Genomic DNA, 25,179 nt, shown 5'->3' with positions numbered 1-25,179 from the left:
CCTGGACCCAGGACACAGCAGCTGTGGGAGACTCAAAGCCTGGGGCTTCAGCACAGCATGGGTACACAGCATGGCATGCAGCCTACACGGCTGTGAAAAAGCCAAGGAAGTGCTTCTCAGCTCACCCCCTGTAGGAGTGTCTAGTCCATCCTTCTCTCCATGGACGCAGACATCTGCTTCCAACTGCCCGACATGTCCCTCTGGTTTTGACTTTCCTGGATGCCCTGTCAATGCCACCACACAGAGTGCTGTCTCTACTGGGGACACACACACAAACTCATCTGAGCCAAGCAGGGATTGGGTGCACTGCAGAGAGGTCAAGTCATGTCGTGAAGTATCTTGTCCCACAAAGGCTCACTGTTCAGGGAGTTGACTGGAAAAGTAAGCTTATGCCCCTGGGCAGGGTCCCCATAGGGAGTGTCCCACACCCTGCTATCAGGTCTATTCCTGGTGCCATGCAAATTCAATTTGCAAGACCCAATGCTCTGGAAATGTCAAGAGCTAACAGAAATGTACCAGGAAGTGCACACCACAGCAAAGGGAGAGGATGGCACAGAGACCTATGCTATGGGATAAGGGGCACGGAAAGGCCACCTCGAGCACAGGGGTCAGTCACCTCTTTCACAAACAAGGCAAATGGTCAATGATCTCAGCTCTGGGATCCTAAAGGGCTCTGTGGCTCCTAAGCCCTGCAGCTGCAGCCAGAAGCAGCACTGAACAGGATGTAAATGCTGAGGATGGCGATGTCAATAAAACTTTATTTACAAAACCAAATTGGTGGTGGTGCTGGTGGTGGTGGTGGTGGTGGTGGTGGTGGTGGTGGTGGTGGTGGTGTCGGCGGACTGGTTCATTTCAAAGCATGCTGGAGTGGCATGGCCACTGAGCATCGGGAAACACAGAAAGGAATGAGACTGGACGCAGGGCTCCCAACACCCTAGACATCGACCTATGGCACTGGAACAGGGTCCCTGAAGGTAAGTCTGGACAGTCAGATAAGGTAAGTACATTTTATTACAAGGAAATGGGACAAGATAAATCTTCTCTTCATCTCGCTATGCTTAAGCATCTTTAAGAGTGCAGGGAATTCATGTCTCTCAGTCTGGTTTAGAAAAGTGTTTAGAGACAGCAAGAGTAAACTCCATGGTTCCCTGACGAGGGTTCCAGGGATTCTGATATCTGGGTCAAAGTGAAAGTTAAGGTGAAAAAGGCTGTCAGGCAGGGCAAAAAGATTCCAATTTCTGGTCTCTTTGGGCTGTAATTTTTACTGTGTTCAAGGCCATGAATGCAGACAGGGTAATAACGAATACAGAACAAGAAGCTAGAGCTTCATTAAGACAAAACGAAAGTAAAAGTTTTGCCCTCTGCACCACTGCCTGAAGCAGGTTTTTCTAAGTAGTTTCCGGAGGATGGCATGTTGACCATTAGATTCACACGATGATGATGACGAATTCACCTGCTTTTTCTTTTCCTATAATTAGGCCAGCATCGATTCAAGGTGTGGCCCAACCGACTTATTATAAAGGATGATACTGGTTGGTTGAAAAAGGTAGTAGCTTTCTATGAACCATATATTAAGTTTTTATGTATATTAAAATTAACATTGGAAAGAACAATGGTAGGAGAGGAAGCTGGAGGACAACTGCTGCAAATGCTTGCTTTTGAAAATGCTAATGAAGAGTACAGGAGAGCATTATTACCTATAAAGGAGGCTGGGGATATTAATGCTTATATGAAGGCATGCAAGGGTATCTTTTCTGAAAATGGAAAGATGCATATTTGGCACGTATTGATCCAGATAGAGTTATTAAATTATATGTTTAAATACTCTTGATTATCCAACAGGCACTTTCGCTCAGGATGAGTTGCCTTTAGAATGGGTTTATATTAAATAAAACTTTAACCAAACATTAACAAATTATGAGGAACAAATTTCTTTAATTATTCAGCAAGGCATACAAAGACCTGTTACTCTGTGGGGATATGATTGTGCTGCTATTGTTTTCCCATTAAGCAAAGATAAAGGGGAATATTTAATGCAGATGTCTGAGGTTTTTCAATTAGCCATGATTTCTTACACTGGAAATATTGAATTTCATCCTCCCCATAGTAAATTGTGGGATTGCTTTAAAAAAGAAAAAAAAAATTTGATAAATACACTAATTTCTGTTGATCCATTACCATCAGCCTTTACTGTGTTTACAGATGGCTCTAACACCAAGATGGCTTATTGGACCAAAGATAAATTTTGGGGACAAGAATCTTCTTTTGGGTCAGTACAACAAAATGAATTATTAGCGGTAATTAATGTATTCCAGGATTTTACTCATGATGTAAAAATATTATAGCTGAGTCTGCTTATGTTGTAGGAGTAGTACAGAATATTGCGACTGCTGTTGTTTCTACATCTAAGCCTATATTAAATGTTATTCTCACATATTAAAGGACTATTGTTATTATGAAACTCTAGAATATTTATTACACATACTAGATCTCATTCAAAATTTCCAGAATCTTTAACACTTGGCAATCATATGGTAGATCAATTAGTGGCATTTGCTACCCCAGAAGAACACAGTCATAATCATGCCAATACAGGATATTTACATATTAAATATAAGCTTCCCTATTCTCAAGCCAAACAAATTATTGCTAATTGTCCTATGTGTCAGTCTTCACGTATAAAATGTTTTCCATCTAAAATTAATCCCAGAAGGATGCAACTTAATACATCGTGTCAGATCGATATAACCCATATTTCTGAGTTTGGTCGCCTTTCACATATAGATGTAAGCATAGATAATTTTTCAAAATTTGTGTGGGCTACACCATTGCCAGGAGTACGCACTGCTCATGTTATACAGCATCTATTGGAAACTTTTGCTGTTATGGGACTGCCTTCTAAAATTAAAACTGATAATGGACCAACATATATTTCTTATCAATATAAACAATTTTGTCAACGATATTGTATTGTACATATTACTGGTACAGAACACAATACACAAGGACAAGCTTTTGTTGAAAGAATTCACCATACCCTGAAATGACAAATTATAAAATTAAAAAGGGGGGAAAGAGATGGCCTTATGCAACCTGAATGGAGTTTGCAGACCAGTCCCAGAGCTATATTGGCACAAGCATTATATGTTATTAATTTTCTTAATTTACCACAAGGTGAAGTTATATCAAGAGCCGATAGACACTTTGTTGAACTTCCCCCCAGAAGGCATGGAACAGACAGTATGGATAAAAATTGCCCGGGAAGCTGAATGGCAGGAAGGGACATCATTGTATATAGGGGAGAGGGTTTTGTCTCATTACAGGATGGGAGACTATTCTGGCTACCCAGGAGATGGATCCAAGCACAGAATAATAAGAACTGCTCCCTACCCTCAAAGGAATCCAGTTAAACCAGCTCCATTTTCTCCTGATGGATGTTCTCAGGAGATGAGGAGGTGTCCTCCATTACTGAGGCCCTGGCTTCTCTTAGTGTCCACAAACAACAATGGATAAGGATCCGTGCAGTGACAACCCTATTACCTGTGGGGTCAGGTGAAGCGATTAAGCACTGAAAGGAATAATTTTGTCCCCTTCAGGAAAGTCCTTTACTGCTGAGCACTTATTCTTAGCAATGTGTGTTTTACTCATGGTTTCTTCTGCTGCGGCCAATGCCAGTTATCGGGCCTATATTGCTTATCATGATGAAATCCTACTCCTTTTCTGTTAGTAAATATATGGATAATGACACAGAACATGATTGGAAGTTAATTCAAGCCTATTTAGAGGGTAATGAAAGTGCTTCAAAAGTAATTAATGCCTTGAAATATGATGTTCGAATGTCTTTTGGTAAACAGCTAGAAGATACTACCCCTATGGAAATAGCGAAATTATTGGCTGATCAATTGACAGGATTAGATCCCAAGGCTTGGCTTCAAAGGATTTTCCATAGCATGGGAGGAGCTAGTTTTGCCATAATCTTATGTACATTATGTATTATGTTGCTTTATTTTTACATGACTAAACCCCTACAAGGACCTTTAGCTATGTTATGTAAAGTGTTACTTTAAAACAAAAGAAAAAAGAAGGAATTGTTAAGACATAGAATTGCAGCTCCCAGGCAGGGTCAAGAAAGGCCTGGTGACAGATTCAAGTAGGGGCTGGAATGCCGCCCTGGAGAAGAAAATGTTTTTCTCACTTGGCCTTAAATTATGTTCTGCTGTGTCCCGTTTCTGTGGAAGTGGTTCTAACGCTCTCTTGGTAATGGTGAGTATATTTTGATTATAATAAGAGAGGTGATTTGTTATATGAATATTTTTAGAAGAAGCTTTCGTTTATTCGTCTTTCTTTGTTTAATCTTCCCTCATTGTTCCTGGTATCCTGGGAATAATAATCTTATGGTATCTTGACACAATGAATATTGTAGTAATGCATATTCTTAGCTTAATAAGGATTAATAAAGCTTGCAACTGCGTGCAGTTTCTTCTGCCTTTGCTCTGCATCCCCTGTGTCCTGGGGTATGCGACCATACCCAGGGCCCCAACTCACTACACATTGACAATGGGTCACCCCACAAAACACAGAAGCATCTACCTTAGTCAAAAATGGACATTTTATTGAATGCATACACTAACACTGATTGATCACATCCATAGCTAAGATACTAGGGGCAGATCCGTGGCCCAAAATACATTCCTCTAAACCTATAAAGTGAAAGAAAGAAAGAAAGAAAGAAAGAAAGAAAGAAAGAAAGAAAGGAAGGAAGGAAGGAAGGAAGAAGAAAAAACACAAAAAACTTAAGCTTCTCATAGGAACTTCGCAGGAAGTGTTGTCTGGCGGTCAGTTCTGATTAGGCCATTTTAGATGAAACAGTGAACAGTGACCCTTAATGTGATGGGCCCTATATAAAGCTTTTTGCAATATTGGAATTTTAACAAACCTCATCCAGAACATACAGCAGAGGCAAGGATGTGATCACCATGTCCTTGCTGTCTATCAGGTTATTTTTATGTGTCCTTGATTGTCAGGCATAGAACAGCAACAATCTGAAATAGCTGGTAGACATGGAACAAAGTGGCTAAAACTATAGTTGTGGGTTGCACACCTCAACTGTCAAAGGCTAATGCTGTCCTCAGAGACCTCGGAGGCCCATCTTGTAAGACTATCTATTGGAAAGTGGAAGCAGGTTTATCTGAGTTCAAAGTGAACCGGGCCAGCCAGGGAGAGGGCAACATGGGACACTTGAGACCCTGTCTAAAACCAGCACAAAAACCAACCCTTCATTCAAAGCATCATCTATTAATTCTTTATTATTTACTACTTTCTCCCTACCAGCCTTTCAGTCTGGAATGGTAGAAAAGGACTGGGAATGTTCCTTCTATTCTAAGGACCTTGATCTCTCTTTCCTTAGGTCCACATTAAGAACACATGCAAATGGGTATCACCATCTGAACAACTTAGTATCATCTACTCAGTATATCTAGCCTAATACTGTGCTATGACAATCTCAAGCTTCCCTGAGTTTCGCTGACCTAGCAAGAAGTATGAAGTACTGAGGCCACACCCCAGTGATCCTTTCAAGGGGTTAGAAGAAAGCCGTGAGAGATGCTCCACTTCTTTGTCCTTAGATTAAATCACATTGACACAATGTGGGTGGACTATTTAACCAGACATGTTTCTCCCAACCCCACCTTTCTGAGTTCAGACCATGGCAGAATTCATGCCCCACCACCCTAGATATTGAGTTTAGTGATATGTAATTATTATTTAAACCTATGCATTAAATTTTGTCATTTTGTTAATTTTTGTGGTTTTCACAGTCTTCTTTGATTAACTTTCCTAGTTTTATTAATTTATCCCCTGTGTTCTCTGGTATTTTGTCCTTCCCTTCAAACTAAAGTATTCCTTTTAGGATCCTCTACATAGCTGTCTTACTGGTTACTCATATTGTGTTAAATTTATTTTAGTGTACATTAGTCAGCACAGTAGCTGGGCAGCTGCCTGCCCTCCATGGTATCAGACCTACTTTCCAAACAATAACGCTTAACTCTCACTGACTGTGTAGCATCTTGGCTGCTCTTTGTTCCCCTTAGACAGCTCTCAGGACCAGGCTCTCCTCTCCCTTAACCATGGCTGCTGTCCTCTTCCTCTCTCCTCTCCATCACACATTTTCTTCCTTTATTCTATGGCAGCTTCTTCTTCCTTCTTCCCTCCCCATGATCCTCTCTAGCAAAGCCCTCAGAAACTCACCTCCCCCATCTGTCTGCTGTGCAGCTGTTGGCTGTTGGCTTCTTTATAATCACAGTTAACTGGGAGCAGGGTCAGTTATTTGGGGTTAACCAGTCTTGAGTTCTACAAATTAGCATTAAAATACAAGCAGCATTAGGCCAATACACTACAGGGGTTTTTGTTTGTTTGGTTGGTTGGTTTGGTTTAATTTTCATTTACCTTTTTACTTGTTATTTTATTTTTGGCTATTTTTTATTAAATGGTTATTTTATTTATTTACATTTCAACTGTTGTCCTGCTTTCCAGACTCCCCTCATCAAATTTACATCCCATTTCTGCACAGCTTTGCCTATGTGACAGGGCTCCCCCACCCACACATATCCATTCCCACCTCACACCTCTAGGATCTGCATTTGGTGGGGCAACAGGCCTCACCTTGAACCATAGAGCCATCCTTGCATACACTTTGGCTGGCAGTTTGGCCCCTGGGAGCTTGGGGATTAGGGAAAGAAGATCTGGTCAGATATTAAAGCCAATGATTGCTGCATTCTCTTCTTTTTCTGGTTATAGGTGAAATTACGTTTGTGTGCTTCTCTTTTTTTAACTTATTGAGAGAAGATTAATTTCTTGGTTTTTCTTGGGTATAGTTTAGTTCATTGTCTTGGAGTTTTCCTCCTATTAGCCTCTGTTGTGCTTTCTTACAGAAAAGAATTCTTTAAATTTGGTTTTGTCATGAAATATCCTGGTTCCTCCTTTTATGTTGATTGAGGATTATGCTGGATATAGGAGCCTGTGTCTGCATTACATCTGCCCAAGATTTTCTGACTTTTAGAATCTCTGTTGAGAAGTCTGGTGTAATTCAGATACGTCTGAATTTATTTGTTACTAGATATTTATACCTTACCCCTTTTAATGTTCTTTCTTGATCTGTGCATTTAGCATTTTAATTATTATGTGAATGGAGGAATTTTTCTGGTACAATTAGTTTGATGTTCTGTAGGCTTGTTGTACCTTTATGGCCTTTTCTTTCTTTACCTTATGGAAGTTTGCTGCTATGATTTGTTGAAGGTGTTTACTGGATCTATGAACTAGAAATCTTAATTCTCTTCTCTATCTATTATCCTTAGGTTTCAACATTTAATTGTGTCCTGAAATTCATGGATGTTTTGGATTCAATAAACCATACATGTTTATCTGAGATGGGTGTTTTGTGCTTTGTGGGATGACCTCCTTGACCCCAGGCTGCGTGAAGAATCTCAGCTGACAATGGGGACATAAATTATGAGTATGTGTAGCAAGACCCAGGCCTCTTCCAGGTTCTTAGATATTAACTGAGAACCTCAAATACAGTAGTAATGTGATAGTGTGGTGCGAATCTAGTTACTATTCTCTATTTTGATGTAGATGACTCTTTTTGTGTCATGGTCAGCTTATAATGACTAGAAGACCTAAGCTTGAGAATAACCAAAGACTACATTGCTTCTCTAGCAGCTGAGCTTTTAAAAGCCCTGGGGTGACAGCAACTGTTGGTGGACATTCTGGATTATTCCTTCTGTACTTTAACTCTCTGTGTCACTTCCACCATCAGTAAGTTAGTTCAATTCCATAAATTGGAAATCCATCACCTGGAAGAAATACTCTTTTTTTTTTAAAGATTTATTTATTTATTTATTATATACAAGTACACCATGACTGTCTTCAGACACACCAGAAGAGGGCATCAGATCTCATTACAGATGGTTGTGAGCCACCATGTGGTTGCTGGGATTTGAACTCAGGACCTCTGGAAGAGCTGTCAGTGCTCTTAACCACGAAGCCATCTCTTTAGCCCAAGAAATACTTTCTGAATATGATCTGAGATTGGCCATGGAAAAAGGGTAGCTTGAACTGTCCCACCTAGGTTCTGGGCCTGCACAGGCCTGCTCTCCAAAAGAAACCTGTGTTCACAGCTGTTGGCTGGCTAAGAAAGATTTCACGAGACGTGATACACAGCCCTCGGACTTCTGCTTCAGTCATCTGCACAATTTTTCCCGGACGATATCCTCATACCTCCAGCAGGCGGGTGATGAAGCTGTCCACTCTCAGCTCCCCTTCAGCCATCTTGTGGGCACCAGACTCTCCTCCCTGCAGCAGGAACAAGGGCTTCTCCATGGTGGCTGCAGCAGCAGTGGTGGTTTGGCATTCTCACCTAGGAGACCCTATGCCTTTCTACCCCAGTTCCAACTCACCTCAGGCCCGGGCCTCCCCCCATCCACTTCCCAAGGAGCAGGGAGAGAAGCACCCACTAGAAATAAAAGGGAAGCCCTTGGTCCTGCCAAGACTGAACCCCCAGTGAAGGGGCTTGTTGGGGGGAGGGTGGTAATGGGAGGAGGATGAGGAGGGGAACACCCATAGAGAAGGGGAGGGGGGGTTAGGGGGATGTTTGCCTGGAAACCCAGAAAGGTAATAACAATTGAAATGTAAATAAGAAATACCCAATTTAATAAAGATGGAGAAAAAAAGAGAAAAGTGTCACACATTTAAAACAGAAGAATATGGACCCTAATTTTAAACCACAGCTCTGTCAATTAACTAAACCTTTAAAAAGCTCAGATAATCAGGCCAAACAATATTTTCTCGGTTTATGTATCTGTAATGTCGCATAAATAGTAATGTCCGTTTCTTGCTATTGTGGAGGGAATTAAATAGATAATATGTAATCATGGAAATTTTGAAGTACCATCCATTTTTCTGTTCATTAAATCACTCTTCCTCATTTCATTGATCAAGTATGTATGTTTTCTCTTTCATAGTTATATGTATAATAAAACTAGTATAAAAACCTTCAGAATTATGTATGCTTTCACTTTTAACAAATTAAATTAGCTATTCGTTGTATTTCAGCTGAACATTTAAATGTTCTTCATATGTCCCAATGCTAGTTTATTAGGTACCTATAAACTTTAAACTCTTTGCCTGAGAGCATGAGTACTATTTAATTATAGAGGAACTACACCCAAGGCTGTTTTTATTAGGCCCAATTATATCAGACTCTAAGAAAAATTACTTTTGCTTCAAAGTTTGTGTGTGTGTGTGTGTGAGTGTGTATGTATGAGTGTGAGTATGAGTATGAGTATGAGTGTGTGTGAATGTGTGTGTGTGTGTGTGTGTGTGTGTGTGTGTGTGAGTGTGTGTCTGTCTGTGTGCAGCACATGACCAAATAACTTTCAGGAGCCATTTCTTTCCTTCTGTCGTGTGGGTCCCAGGATGTAACCCAGATGTTTGACTTTGGCAATAAATAATATTACCCACTAAATAAATAAATAAACAAACAAAAAACAAGCCACAAATCAACTTTAAAAGTAAAGGCCAGAAGTTCACAGAATAGTAGCATTGGCCTTACCATATCCTTTCTTTGGGGATGGGAAAATTAATGTTCTAAAATCCATGACTTTCAGGAATTGTGATATTCATGGAAATTCAATTCCTTTGCAGATGCTCCAGTTGTTGTGGCCAATTGCTAGAAAGGTCAGCTTAAGCTTGCAGGACCCCCACCATCCCTCCCCCCGCCTCCACAGAAAGCTCAAAAGACACTGCCCAGAACTTACTCCACATTCCCCAGAACCACTTTCTTTGTCCATCATTTCTGTGAGACGAAAGGTCAGACTCCTTCACCCTAGTCTCTCCACAATCGACATCCCCCCTCCCAAAACACTTCTAAGACTGGAAAACATGTCTTAGCTTGTAACCGCCAGACTCACACTGAGAGAAACTAGGGCACTGGTTGTCACTACAACACTGGTGACATAGCAGAGGACGCCAAGAACCCTCTAGGAGACAATAGAATGTCCAAGAAGGGACAGCTGATGTCATGGGGAACAGACTTTGCCTCCCTGCTAATGTTCTCCCTGTACTGAGCATAAGCTGAGGTGTCCTTTCCAGGAGACTTTCCCGGGGCAGAGCCACTGAGCACCTCCTGCTTCCAGAGCCAATTTTTCCTCAAGGCTTGATTATAAAAACCTTAGTAATTCCTATGCATCTAAATGAATGTTTCCTTCCAAATCCTGCCCAAAAATGTCTCATCCTAACTCAAATTATCCTCCTTCACCAATATTAGCCATTAAAAATTCCTGAGAAATAATACCAGTTTGAATATGCAGTCAAATTTTTCTCCTGTCTTATTATGTACAGGTGCTTGAAATCACATCAAGAAATAGCCTGCATGGAAGGTTGCAACATGGGTGTGTGATAGGGGAACACTCATGAAGCCTTGTGCTTAGCATTCAATGGTTGCCACAAAATTCCTTAGGAGGAAGACCTGAAATCATTATGGTGCTAGAAACAGTGTGGAGGCCAGTTGGCAGAGGAAAGTGAAACATTAGAGCCACCCTTGAAGGCTCCTGTTGGGCCCTACCTTGGTGTTTCCCTCCCCCCTCGCTGAGCCTTTCAGCCTGCTATAGCAAGAAATTGTTTACACCTTTGACAGCTGCTCTTAGCCCCTGATTTGGGGCTGGGATTTTCCATGGCACCCTTCCTCCCCACTGAGCTTTCCTGCTTCTTGTTTTTAAGAAGCTGTTTATGCCCCTGATTGGGCTGGAACTTTCACCACACAGACTTGTCCTATTTTCCTGGTTGGGGATTTTCACCTGCCTTGTTGTTTTTCCACAGCTTTTGCCTCTGGTATATAAGGAGATCTCAGTAAAGCCTTGGTGGCACTGGCTAAATAAGGGGTGACCCGTGTACGTGTTTTCTTTCAACCCCACAAACCTACACCCGATATTCACACAAGGTCGCGCAGGCACTGACAACAGGTATCACAATAGAAACTAGTAACTAGATTTAACCAAACTATCCCATTAATACTGTACTTCGTGGTATTATTATTTTTTTTTTTTGCTCTCCTAGAACCTGGAAGAGGCTTGGGGTTTTCTAGTCCGACTCATAATTTATTATCCTTCCCAACACTATGTGCTTTGTTCTGTTAATGCTAACAGCGGCATCCAATACCTAGGATATTTTCTACTGACATGTGTGACGTGAGACAAAACAGTCCCTGTCATCCCTCACCTGAATAAACTTCCTTAGAGGACAGTGTAGTTGGAGGGTCCTTCTTTCCTCTCCAAGATCGAGAAACATTTCCAGTCTTCAGACAAGTGTGTCAGCCATTGTCCAGTGACTGTCTTGAGATGTCCACATTGTCAGCTGAGTGTCGTCATCCAGCCTGCCCTGTAATTGTTGTAGATGATTAATAGGGTTCCAGCCCTAGGATTTAATTCAGTGCTACAGTACTTGCCAAACACACTCAAAGCCCTAGCTGCCACCCTAGTCCTGTGTGCTCTAGAGAAAGAAAATAAAGAACCACATTGTCTATCAAGTTTCTCCTCCAATAGAAGGAGAATCTGCATCGGTCTTTTAAGTAACTCTAAGCCCCAGCTTCCCCACAGCTCCCTCCGTCGATTGCACTATTGGTGCATTTTCAGTAATTCTCACTTTATTTTTGGTGTGCAAAGAATATGCACCATGTCAGTAAAGTGTGTGTGTGTGTGTGTGTGTGTGTGTGTGTTCATCCATGAACTCACTATAAATTATTATCAAATGACCCAGAAGACCGTGGAGAAACCTGTCGATGTGCATGCAGAATTATGTTACTACCGTTCCATGGCACCTTGCAGGGAACACTGAAATATTGGGCTGCTTTAATAGAGCCTATAACCAGGCTATGCATGGTTTTCGGTGAGATTGTGATGTGCAACACCACAACAGAGATCAGCAGAAGCTTCATTTATTCCATGCTGCTGTTACTAAGTGAGACAAAGCCTCATCCCATAGAGAGTCTGGTAGGATCTGATGAAGGGCAATAAACTCAGGGTTGAAATCAAGCCTTTAGAAACAAAGAGAAAAATACAAAGTCAAGGAAAGCAAGAGCTGTCTTTTCTTCCTCTTTTTTTTTTTTGAGAAGATCCACAAGAGAGACAACCCCTTCCTCAAACTAACAATGCACAAGAGAGACAATACATGAATTAAAAATCAGAAATGAAATGAGGGACATAACAACAGACACCGAGCAAATTCCAAAATCATTAGTTCTTACTCCCGAGGACTTTACGCCAGGAAACTGAAATATTTATTTGATATTGTTGATTTTCTAGACAGATAACAACTACCAAAGTTAAATCCAAATCTGGGAAGATATCTGAAAAATACCCCTAAGAAAATAGATACACTCATTAAAGGTTGCCTATATTATATATTATATTGCTTTCTTTTTGCATGATAAAACCCCTTTGAGGACATTTAGCTGTGTTATAGACAGTGTTACTTTTAAAACAAAAGAACAAAGAAAGAAATTGTGGAGTCACTGAGATACACTTCCCAGACAGGATCAAGGAAAGACGGCTGAGAGATGCAAGCAGGGGCTGCAATGCTGCCCTTGAGAAGGAATGTTTTTCTCACTTTACCTCACACTATGTTGTACTACGTCCTATGTTTGTGGAAGAGGCTCTCATGCTCTCTGGGTTATGACAAGTATATTGTGATACTAGGAAGAGGGGTGGTTTGCTATACAGATATTTTAAGAAGAACCTTGGCTTAGTCTTACTTCTTTGCCTAGTCTTGCCTCGGTTGTTCCTGGTATCATGGGAATAACGATCTTATTATATCTTGCCAAAAGGTAATGTGAGGTAATCCATATTCATGCCTGTATAAGGGTTAATAAGCTTGCAGCTGCATGCAGTTGCATCTGCCTTTGCTCTGCATCCCCTGTGTCCTGGTTATTTGTGGCCATACCTGGGCCCCCAATGCACTAGATGATGACAAGCATCACCCTTTTCAGTATTAGGTATATATTTTTTTGAAATCTATGATGTGGAGGCGTATTACAGCAACAATATGAAATAGCAGGCGGGCATGTATGAAAATTGCTGTGTTTAAGCTAGGTGTGGGGACAAGTCCTCAAAAGGAGCTGTTAAGATGGGAAACAAATAATGCATTTGTTGCTGGAATTGAGTTGCCTCAGCTGTGTTGCTCTGCCTGCTCAGTGTCCATTCAACATCACTCTGTTTCTACAGAGGAACTCAAGGTTTGCCCCAGCCGCCTGTGAGCTGTGATATGGGCAGAGAAAGGCCAGGACACAGTGGTGATTTCCCACTCCTCAGTTATGCTGAATTTTCCACTACTGTACTTGTATACACAAGTACAGTGTGGTCAGTTATTATAGATATTTGTCATTTCTTACAGAGGGCAACTATGATTGACTACACCCAATTCTATAAAAAACAAAACTTAGGAAACCTGGCCCTTGGCAGCAATGAATCAAGAAATATCTAGGATGGTGGGGCATGAATTCTGCCAAGCAATGACCTCAGATAGGTGGGGTTGTGAGGAAGATGTATGGTTGAATAGCACAATCGATTCACGTTGTATCATCTTGATTTAATCTAAGGACAAAGAAGTGCAGTATCTCTGATGGCTTTCTTCTAACCCCTTGAAAGGTTCACTGGGGTTTGACCTCAGTTCTTCATTCTTCTTGTTGGGACAGCAACATTAGGGAAGCTTGAGATTGCCATAGGCACAGTATTAGGCTAGAAATGCTGAGTAGGTGATACTAAGTTATTCAGATGGTGATACCCATTTCATTTGTTCTTAACGTGGACCTAAGGAAAGACAGATCAAGGTCCTTAGAATACAAAGATCATTTCCAGTTCTTTTCTACCTTTCCTGAATGAAAGACTGGTTGGCAGAGAATGGTAAAAATTCAAGAATTGGTAGATGATGCTTTGAATGAAGGGTGGGTTTCTGTGCTGGTTTTAGACAGGTTCTCAATTACCCCATCTTGTTGTCTACGTTGCTCGTCAGGTTCACTTTGAGCTCAAATAAAGCTGCTTCCACTTTCCAACAGGTCGTCTTACAAAGGGGCCTCCAAGGACTGTGAGGACAGCATTAGCCAATGAGAGCTGAGGTGTGTAACCCACAACTATAGCTTTATCTGAAAGACCCTCAGACAGAGGAGACTCTCGCTCCAGTCCTGAGGACAATCACCACCCCATGAACACACAGGACTCAGTCTTGATGTAAAAACAAGATGTTTACTTTGGGATACCAATGCACTGGGGCTCGACACGGTCCTCACGCAGGAGGGATGTGAGGAGCCTCAAACAACAGAAATATACAGCTTAAAATGTCAGTTAAGATTACACAGTTTCCTTAGCTCAGCTATTTCGTGCCAAGGATAACTAAGCAGATGTTTCTCGTCCTGGAATTCCTGGGATAAGGCCGTAACCACATCGATGCAGCTATTTCAGTATGAAGGCCGTCTGACTTGATACATGTTTTTCTTATCCTGGGGTTTCCAGGACAAGGACCAAGGATATCTGTATTGGCAGGTGTTTCTCTTCTGGAGTTCCCAGGACAAGGCTATAGCTATGTCAGCCTATAGCACAGCTGCATTCAGTACCAAGGACATCTCACTTCTATAGTGGTCAGTCAGCTTCCCAGAGATGTTTCCTGTCTTGTAATTGCCCTGCAGTAAATATGTTCTATACCCTCTGTTCTTATGGTCGGGCAGCTTCCTAGAGAGTGGGTGGGAATGTGCTTTCTGTACTTTCTGGTCTATTGTCTAACGTCTAGGGGCTAAGCGAGGGCCAGCTTAAAAGATTCTCATGCTTAAGAAATGGCTGTACTGATATATAAATGGGGATCTTTCATATCCACTTTCTTCCAAGTCTACCAGCCATCTCAGATTGTTGCTGTAATAGGCCTGACAATCAAGGATACAGAAAAATAACTTGATACACAGCAAGGACATGGCAATCATATCCTGTGTCGTTATGTATGTTCTGGATGAGGTTTGTTAAAATGACAAAATTGCACAAAGCTTTATATATGACCCATCAGATTAAGGGTCACTATGCACTGTCATAGCTAAAATGGCCTGGTCAGAAGTGACCACTGGATCACTCTTCTGTAACTTCACATGAGAGGCTTGTGCATTTTGTGTTTTTTTATTTTTCTGTTTTTTTTCCTTATTTATTTATTTATTTATTTATTTATTTATTTATTTATTTATTGTTTTATATGTTGTCTGTAAGATAGTTCAAGTCATGGATCTGCCCCCAAAATCTGAGCTTTGCTACTAATACTGTAAACAGTATTAGTGTATGCTTTCAATAAAATAACTTGGTTTTTTTTTTTTTTTAGTACGATAAATGCTTTTGTGTTTTGTGGGGTGATCCATGAAACAGGAGTGAAGATGCTTGTTTCTTACTCTGTCCACTGAGTTATGTCTCTAGGCTTGTCCTACTCCTTTGGCTGCACCCCCGCAAACACACACATCTGCTGACTATTTTATTTTTCAGATGAAATCACACGTTATAGCTTAGAGAGGCCTGTAAGCAATCCTACTTTGGTAACTTAAGTGCAGAGAGGAGAGCCCCACACTCAGCCTGAGGGTGCATTCACTGGTGGATCCAATATTTCAGTTTCCTCTGCTAACAGATCACCACATTGTTGCCAGGACCATAATGAATGCAATTCTTTCTCCTAAGGAATCTGGTGGCAACTGTCAAATGTTAAGCACAAAGCTTCAGGTTGTACCTATAACACACACCCACATCGCAACCTACCCGACAGGCTATTTCTGGGTGTGATTTCATGCACTTGCACATGATGAGATATGAGACCTCTTTGGCTACTTATAGGAACTGGTGTGATTTCTCAGTAATCTTTAATGGGTAATATTGCTGACTGAGGAGAATTTGAGGTAGGATGAAACATTTCTGTGCAGGGATTGTGGAGGAAGCACTCATTTAGGTACATAGCAGTGACTTAGGTTTTTCCAATCAAGCCTAGAGTCAAATTTCGCTTTGAAAGCATGTGGTGCTCAGTGGCTATGCCACAGGGAAGTCTCCTGAAAAGGGCACATCAGCTTTTCCTCAGTACAGGGAGAACATTAGCAGGGAGGCAAAGTCTGTTCTCCGTGACATCAGCAGTCCCTTCGTGGACATTCTATTGTCTCCTAGACAGACCTTGGAATCCCTGTGATGTCACCAGTATCGTTGTGACAACCAATTCTCTACTTTTTCTCTGAGTGTCCAAAGGATATATCCACAGACATGTTTGCCCGTCTTCTCAGGCGCTTTGGGAGAGTTGATGTTGATAGAGAAGAGTCTAGAGTGAAGCAAACGAAACCTAAAGGTAATGATGGACACAGGACATGGGGAATGTGGAGTAAGTTCTGGGCAGTGTATGTTGAGCTTCCTGTCAGGGGTGTGTGTGTGGGTCTTCCGCTGGCCTTTTTAGTAATGGGCCACAACCACTGGAACATCTCCACAGATATTGAATTCCATGATTATCACAATTCCTGAAAGTCAAGGTTTTCACATCATTAGTTTCTCCATAACCACATGGAGGATATGGCAATGCCTATGCTATTATTGGGTGAACTTCTAGTCTTTACTTTTACAGTGCATTCGGTATGTTAAATTGATATAATAACACCATCAGGAGTCATGGAGGGGATAACTTCTCTGAATTAAACAGGGCATCAATGTACTTCACTTTCATTGCTTCTTTAAATTCAGTGACTATCTGACAGTAGTAAGAGGGAGAGAATTGTGCTCCTGGCCATGACCTTATATTCTTAGAACTCCTCTGACTACCTCTGGCTGACGGGGCCAATCTTACCTTCATATATTAGAGGTTCTGTGTGGCAGATATTTTTCTACAGTAGCCAAACTATATGGAGCAGGTAGAGAAAGAGCCTGTAACCTATTGGCACTTCTGGGGCATTTGTCATTTCAGTAGGGGGAATTAATAAGTCTGTTGACCATGTCCTCCTCCCCCTACATGATTTTTAATGCAAAGTTATTGGACTAGAGTAACAGTGTAGGATATCTGAGTAACCCTGATCAATCAAGTCATTGTGGATGCTGAATTGATGATCTGACTTCTGAAACCAGAGGGGTGAGAGTCCTGAAACCAGGTTGTAGCCTGCGTACCGGATAATAATCCTGAAGAAGGCATCTCTCTGGTACTTGTAAGCCTGTGTGGGCGGGCATAGGGAACACCTGGCTGCTTACATCTCTTGGTCTCTATATAGTAGTGGGGGAACTGTGATCCATTTAGGATGCCTCTTACACATAGACCAAACTCCTTGCAGTGACACTGGCTTCCAAGCATGTTCTCCTGTTTGGACCTCACTGTGGTCTGTGTATGCTCTATGCATTAGCCCCATGCGGGTTCACTTGTGTTCTTCTACCTACAGAGGCCTGCAGACAGACGTCATCTCCTGAAAATGTCCTAAACAAGGTGCAGGCCAAGGAGGAAGAGGAGAGGCTGAATAGAGAACTAGAGCTAACTACCAAGGAGAGAAATGAGCTGACAGATCGCCTCCTTTATGTGACAGGTGGATCCATGAACAAGAGGTATGCATTGCTCCAAACAAATGACCTTGTTCTAAACCTCATCTCCATAGAGAGGAGATTCAGAACCTGACCCTTACTGAGGAGTGAGTTTGGAAATGGACTCTCTGATTCCACCTGTTGAAAATCTGAACTTGTGATCTGAGTGAAGATTTCAGGGATAAAGTCACTGGAGCATGAGTTCCCAGTGTACAATTGGAAAGCCCTTGACAGGTGGTAGCTTTGCAAGGTTCTAGGTGCTGTGAGTTTGTGGAGAGTGTTTGTACTTGCTAGGAAGGTGACTGAATGCTATCATCTCCTGGCAGCACCCTTAGGTGACAGGTCCCACATTGTTCATATCAATGCTTAACCAGAAGGCCTGAGGGTCAGGCCTGTTCCTTCTTGTCTGTGTGCCTTAAACTCTGAGACAGTAATGGTGCTTACATTTCTACTGATTCTCATTGTGCTCTTTCCATATTTGTCTCTCTTTCTCATTCTCTGAGTCTGTTTACTTTTCTTTTCTTGTGGGTGTGTCCCAGTTTGTGTGTCTGTGTGTGCACAGGTCTGCATGCATATGCACAACTTTTATATGTTTCTGTGTCCCTCCACCCTTGGAATTTAGGGGTCTGTTTTTGACTTCAGGATTTACCTGTATAATAGTTTCATGGAGGTGTAAGTGCTTTATTTTGGAAGCCCCACTTTCAACAGCACAGTTCTTTGCCTGTGTAGTCACATTTGTCTATACATTTGTATGCCTCGGGCAGATTATAAGTTTGTGGCAATATCTGGTCTCATCTCCAGAATTATGTGTACTGTCTGCCTCTAGAATATTAGTTATTCGGCTTGTAGCATTCCACTTGTCAAAACAGGAAAAATGAAATCAGAGGTTTCTGGATGTGTGTGTGTGTGTGTGTGTGTGTGTGTGGTTGGGTAAGATCTGTGGCCTAGGCTCTTGACAGCATAACAGGTTTGAATGCAGATCCACCCCTCCTGATTGAAAAAAGTGAGCCAGGGAACCCTTTATCTGGATGCTTAGCTTCTGTTGTCCTGGGCACACAATTCCAAGTTTCTGAAGCTGAAGAAGATCCAAATATGTAGAATTCAGAAAGTGTCCTTCCAGGCATGGGGTAGTACAGGACACAGCCTGAGTTCATATAATCCTAAACCTCGATGTTCATTGGGTTCTATCTTTCTGGGGCCAGCCCCTACTTCAGGCCAAATCCATTTTATGAAAACTTGAAGATAAAGGAGAAAGAGGTCATGTCATTACTGCACAACTTAGACACCAAGAACATTGAACATCGTGAGAAATTTCAGGAGCTCAAGAAGGAGATTAACTTCTATCGGTAAGTACTGGTCAGAAGGGCCCATCACTTGTGGAATATCCATTGCTGCCTCTCTTTGTTCTGGACTGGAGAGCCTGCAGCTCTGGGCCCATCTCTTCTGCTGTTTAAATATCACTGTGCCGTGGGTCTTTTGGACTCAGTTTCAGTTCCATAAGAGACTGTTACTTCTCACCACAGTGTCTATGCATCTTTAGAATGCTCTGGATAGAACTATACTGATTCAGGCATCAGAGTGTTATTAGGCCAACCTGTGGCTCTGGGGTCATACCAGGTTTAACAAAGCTCAATGTGTGGACCACATGGTTAGCATGACCTCCCTTGGTTCTACTGTCCTCTTGTGGTTGTTTACTGCCTACGAATTGATGCTGTCCCGATGCATAGGGCTCTCATGGGTAGTTGTAGATCCCTTGTTCTTTTGGACAGACATGGACTCTTATTCGTGCTTGGGTCACAGAAACAATTTATTCTTCCCTGGATTGGCTGTTTGCTGTTTGTGCAGCAGCCTTACATGTATGGAGATGTATTCTATGAAGTCTTTATGGGTATCTGGGTCCTGGTGGAGTTTGTGGGATTTGGCAGTTGGAATGGGAGGAAGAGGCTTCAGGATCTTACTATGCAGAGTGTGTTTCCAGCAACCTGCACAGCCGGCTCCTGATGGACCAGGCATGTATGAAGAAGAAGTTGGTCACATTGAAGCAGGAGAGCAAGGAGTTACAGAGATATTTGTTTGAGTTGAACCCGAATGATGAAGATGAACAGGAGAAGACCAGCAAACTCCAGACCCAGCAAAATGTGGTAGGAACAAGCAGCTGAGTCAGATTAACAATGTGTGATACCATTTGCCTATTGGATACATCTTTGCTTCCCCTATCACCTTTCTAATCTCCCCACACCCAGTCAGTCACCCACCTCATGTGACAGAGTTATTCATTGCTCTGTCTTGCACAAGTATTCTGGGATGTTAACCACTCTTCAGAAACTGAATTATGGGCAATTATACTTCTCTGTCCTTTTTGAAACTGCAGTCCAGAAATGGTGACAGAGGAATAACATATCACATGACTGCATCTCCCTGTCCCAGATTGGATGCTATGAAGAGTTTTGAATGAGTTCTTGGTCGTGTGACAAAGGTCATACAGGGGTCATGTGATGGTTGGAAGCACATTGTAGGGATAAGAACCAAGTGCAAATGGCAAATGAGTCCTGGTCATTGGCTTTGATCTAGGTATCATGTGGCCTTCTCCTTTCTTCCTGCACCCCAATTAGGTCTCTCCCCATTTCCCCATTCTTGGTTTGCACTGGTAGAGTCTGAGGAGCAGCTTGTTCTCCCACAGTACTTTGAGGGTTGCTGGTGATGTTCCCCAGCCTGCAGAGATATCAGCAATGATTTCAGTGAAAAGATCAGTGCTGTCTGTCCAATGCAGCTGAGGGGACAGAAGGCAGCAACTTGACAGCTGGTATGCATGTCCCCACCAAATCAGTGTCTTAATAGCTGCCTTCTCCTCCCAGGTCTCAGGAACTGCAGGAGACATGGCATAGGACGGGTCCCAGGAAGACAGCCCCCTGAGGAATGAGTTTCTCTCTCAGGAGTTCCCTGTGACGACAATCCTCACAGTCAAAGACTTTTTGTGGGTGAATATTCTTCTTCTCAGTTAATTTCCTCAATGTTTAGAGACCCTAAATTTATGTATCCGTATGCCAGCCTATCTCCTTGAGGTCTTTCTCCTTTCTCATACAGACAACACCATTTGAGAGACAATTGAGGGGACTACCTTGACATCTCACGTCCTACAGGAGAAACAGCACTACAACTGTGTTTCTAAATGTTCATTAAGAAAATGCTGTTAAGAAATGTTTTTGGTTATGATTTTCATTGAAGTTTTCTTTTTGTTATTTCATAGTTATATATTCTTGTTACTGTTTTTCATTTTTTATACCATTTTATTTGTTCATTTTATGTTTTTTGTAAATTGTATTCCTTATGAATAAAAATTGATTTGTAACTCTTGACTCTTAAGACCATCTTATTCAAGGGTCCTTTCCCCTCCTGTAGACTTAGAACTGACAGCTAGATATGGATCTGTGCATGGTCCAGTGAATTCAAAGCTACCAAGGGGTACACAGGGTGATAGTGTCTTTTGTGTGGATAATGTGACTTTTTTTAAGGACACACACTTTATGATGTAATCACTGACATACTGTATCCATGCTGTCATGTCTTCTGCTCATCCTAGTCTATATCAGTCTACAACACACATTCCTTATTGACTGTGTGCACCAGATATTGAGTAACACACACTCATGCCTGTAGAGCTGCAGAAAAAAATGACAATTTTCACAAAGGAATATAGAATAATCCTAATGGAGAACCATGTGCCTCAGTTTTTCTTACAACACAGCATTAGTATTAAACCACAAAGATAATGACCATCTACGTCATTTTGGGAAATAGGTTTTTATAGGTGCTGTTTCACTTGATCATTCATATGCTGTGTTTTTTATTGTTGCTGATTATATTTATTTTTATCATTAAACTCAATGGATCTCTTTTTTTCAAATGTATCTGGGCCACTCCTGAGTGCATTTCCCTACTGATCCAAAAGAGGGAATAGCATTTCCCATTGTAGATGATTGTTAGGGACCATGTGGTTCTTCTGAGAGAGCAGCAGATGCTCTAACCTTGAGTCATCACCTCAGCTCCTGTAGGTAGCTTTTGTCCTTCCAGGGCATGTGGTGTACTAGGTGGACACGATCACCTTCAATTAAGGAGAGAGATCTCAGAGGGAGATGTGTATGTACAGGTGGTTGAGCGGTGCCTGCTCAATGTGGTAGCCTGCTAGGCATCCGTACTGGGCTCTGGTGCCTCCACTGCTCATTGTGCATTCAGAATCATCCTCCAGCATCACTCAGTTTCAATTCCAAACAGATCTTTCACTTACTATCGATGATTATATACATTAAGCACATCTGATGAAATACAGAAGAGACTAGCCTCCTTCTACAGGCCAACTTGGCATAATGAATTCTTTTGATAGAAAGCAAGATAATTATCTTAATCCATGCAGTTTAGGGAGGACCTCAAGAGCATCCATAGTGAATGCAGACTGCAGCTGTGAACACATGTTTCTTTTGCAGAGCAGGTCTGTGCAAGCCCAGAGCTTAGGTGGGACAGTTCATGTTTCACCTTTTACATGGAAATCTGTGATTGTATTGAGAAAGTATATGTTCCACGTGACTCATTTCCAATTTATGGAATTAAACTGACTTACTGTGAGTGGAGGTGACTCAGAGAGATAAAGTGAAGAAGAATAATCCAGTATGTCTGCACACAGATGCTGCCTCATTAGGGCTTTTCAATGCTCAGCAGCTAGAGAAGCAAGGGAGAGGCATTGGTGACCGTCAAGCTTAGGTCCTCTAGTCATTATAAGCTGAGCATGACACAAAAAGGGTCATAGTTATCACACTAGAATCTAGTAACTAGATTTAACCAACCTGCCATATTAATGCTGTGTTTGGTGGTATTTTTTGCTCTCTTAGGACCTGGAAGAGGCTTGGGGTTTTCTAATCCTACTCATAATTTATTATCCTTCCCAACACTATGTGCTTTATTCTGTTAATGCTAACAGCGGCATCCAATACCTAGGATATTTTCTACTGACATGTGTGACATGAGACAAAACAGTCCCTGTCATCCCTCACCTGAATAAACTTCCTTAGAGGACAGTGTAGTTGGAGGGTCCTTCTTTCCTCTCCAAGATCGAGAAACATTTCCAGTCTTCAGACAAGTGTGTCAGCCATTGTCCAGTGACTGTCTTCAGATGTCCACATTGTCAGCTGAGTGAGGGCAGGGCAGTGGTTTGGGGCAGGGCAGGAGTTTGGGGCAGGGCACAGCAGGGCATTGGGGCAGGGAATTGGAGCAGGGCAGGGCATTGGGGCGGGGCAGGGCGGGGCAGGGCGGGGCAGGGCAGGGTAGGGCAGGGGATTGGGGCAGAGTCCATGAGATGTCAGTAGGCAACAGGCCAGCTGGGGCTAGTGTGGGTACAGGGCTTCTAGTGTGGGTGTGAGAGGAGGAAATTAGGAATGGTCAGATTCTGATGCAGCATATAGGCGGGAACGAGCTTAGACCATCTCAGTGCCATATAGGGACATTGTAGACACTGATGGGCAGTGTGGGGATGGTAGGGTCCCATATACTGCTCTCTGCAGGTTTCAGGAGAGCATACAGTGGCTCTGTCAGACTTATGACCATCAGGCAGGCACTGGGTGCAAGTGAAAATTATGGGACAAGCCCTATGTGCAGCCTGGTTTTGGGACATTCCCAGGTGCCCCATGGACTGCAAATTAAAGGCAAAGAACACAGGGAAGCCAGCAATTCCCATGCACAGGACATAAATACCTGTAGATCTTTCTAGAATTTCCATAGATTATCTGTCACTAGTCCTCATTATAGAAGGCACCAACATTCTGCCCTCTACATCAACTTGGTGAGACAGCTATTCTAACTCCAGCAGGAAGGCCTCAGGGAAGACAGTAAGAACTCGCAGGTGACCCCTTTACTATTGAAACAGGGTCTTCCTATGGAGCCCAGAGTGGCTGTAGGATACTAATGCTCCTGCCTCACAGTGACTAGAATTCCAATCCACCCTCAAGAGCAGTTGATTCATCACTAGATCAGACTAAGGACATGTGAGGCCCCAGGGTGCTAGGATTACCAGGGTCCTAGTAAGTTTCTCCAGCCTAAATTACAACCTGAGTCGGTGCTGCTATTTGGAACACCGCCTGATGCCCAGTGACATCACACCTTTGAACTCTTTGTCAAGCATAAGCTGTTACGGGAATGAAGTACCCACACAATAAAAACTGGTCTGGATAGTCCTAGGTCAAGAATCCCCTGTTGAAAATGCCTTGGACCGCAAAATTTTAAATTCTATATCCTTCTGGCTTTTAGAAGATTTATAAATACAAAAAAAGAAAGATGGGCATAGTAATTTAAGACAGTGATCCCAGTCATGGGAAACTGAGTCTGGGTGATGGAAGACTGTAAGTTCCAGGGCAACCTGTGTTTCAAAAAAAAAAAAAAGGCATGGTGAAGATTCCACTCAAGTAGAAAACAAAAGGGTTTCACATGGGCCCTGCCATCCACTGGTCAGCACTCTCATCACCACAGCCACAGGCAGACACTGGGGAACATTTCCCACTGTCTCTCTTTGGGATGCAATCCACCCCATGATTCTATGTGAGGAAACCCCCAAAGGTTGCATCATGTGAGGGACCTAGAAAGTTCCAGGATTGGGAGAATTTAGGAGTTTATAATTAGGGTTGATCTACAGCTGTGGCAAAGCCTTTTCCCAGCACATGGCAGCCCTAGGTTTGTCCCCAACAGTAAAAATGAAATCCCCCAAAATAATTCAAACAAAATGTCCTGAAACCTGCGCCCTGACCAGTCTCCTCAAAAGTGCGCAGGAACCTGGGTCCACATTTAGGACCCAGCACGGCCTCTGTGACCCGTGAGAAGGGATCTAATATGGGAATTAGTACAGTATGACTTATCCTTGTGGATACCTTTGGTGACAATAACCACCGGACCCCTGAAAACCCATCTACCTGGGGGGCTCAGCACTCATGTCACCCAAAAAGCCCAGATGGCAGCATGGGCAGGTGGTGAAGAAAGTTTGTCTCTCGTGAGCATCAGTTGCTGCTCCTGACCTGACTCTATCCTCAGGAGACCATGTCACCCCAGAAAGTGTGAGTGTCAACGGCTCTTCCCAGGCCAATCCTGGGATACTGCTTAAGTTCCACAATGCACAGCAGTGCTCACTCTAGAGCTAAATGTTCTACAGCTGAAAGGGGTGGGTGCTCTGCTGGCCACACCCCTCCCCTGCAGTATTTAGTGCACTCAGAGTGGTGCTTCAGGTGTGAGGGACTTCTTCAGGCTACTCCCATTGAGAATGGCAGATTCATCAGAACGGGGCACAGGGTGAGTTCAGAGCACAGCTGGGAGGAATTTAGGGATGCCAAGCCATGACTAAGACCAGATCCTGGGCTGACAGGCAGTTGAGCTGGAGAACTGGCATCCAAAGAGTGACTGCCTGAATTCCTCTTAGACCAAAAGCCCTGGATCTGAGCTACTTTAGTGCGTGCTCCTAAGTGGGGTCCCAGACACAGCTCAGAATCGGGGCTGTGCATGGACTTTGGTGCTGGCAGCAGGTGGCTTAGCCATAAAGTGCCGAGCT

General features: G+C 42.6%; 1 protein-coding gene across 1 annotated transcript; it reads left to right on the top strand.

Annotated features, from left to right (window-relative positions):
* Positions 1-884: 884 nt before the first annotated feature.
* LOC147999211 (disks large homolog 5-like) lies at positions 885-20,954 on the top strand. Its single transcript, XM_087596462.1, has 8 exons — positions 885-974; positions 1,479-1,546; positions 2,203-2,269; positions 17,465-17,624; positions 18,803-18,946; positions 19,579-19,741; positions 20,456-20,578; positions 20,685-20,954. The coding sequence occupies exons 3-7, from the start codon at positions 2,203-2,205 to the stop codon at positions 20,483-20,485; spliced, it is 564 nt and encodes a 187-aa protein (XP_087452588.1). The 5' UTR covers positions 885-974; positions 1,479-1,546; the 3' UTR covers positions 20,486-20,578; positions 20,685-20,954.
* Positions 20,955-25,179: the final 4,225 nt, after the last annotated feature.

Source organism: Rattus norvegicus, chromosome 19 (assembly GCF_021556685.1).
Source record: "Rattus norvegicus strain SHRSP/BbbUtx chromosome 19, alternate assembly SHRSP_T2T, whole genome shotgun sequence".
NCBI lineage: Eukaryota > Metazoa > Chordata > Mammalia > Rodentia > Muridae > Rattus > Rattus norvegicus.
This window is presented reverse-complemented; position numbering and strand designations above follow the sequence as displayed.

Bases quoted from the DNA above. Each gene is read 5' to 3' on its own strand.
- LOC147999211 (XM_087596462.1), top strand. From the start codon at position 2,203: ATGGCTCTAACACCAAGATGGCTTATTGGACCAAAGATAAATTTTGGG. The intron at 17,625-18,802 runs GTATGCATTGCT...TTCTGGGGCCAG, and splicing joins GGTGGATCCATGAACAAGAG to CCCCTACTTCAGGCCAAATC. The intron at 18,947-19,578 runs GTAAGTACTGGT...GTGTGTTTCCAG, and splicing joins AAGGAGATTAACTTCTATCG to CAACCTGCACAGCCGGCTCC.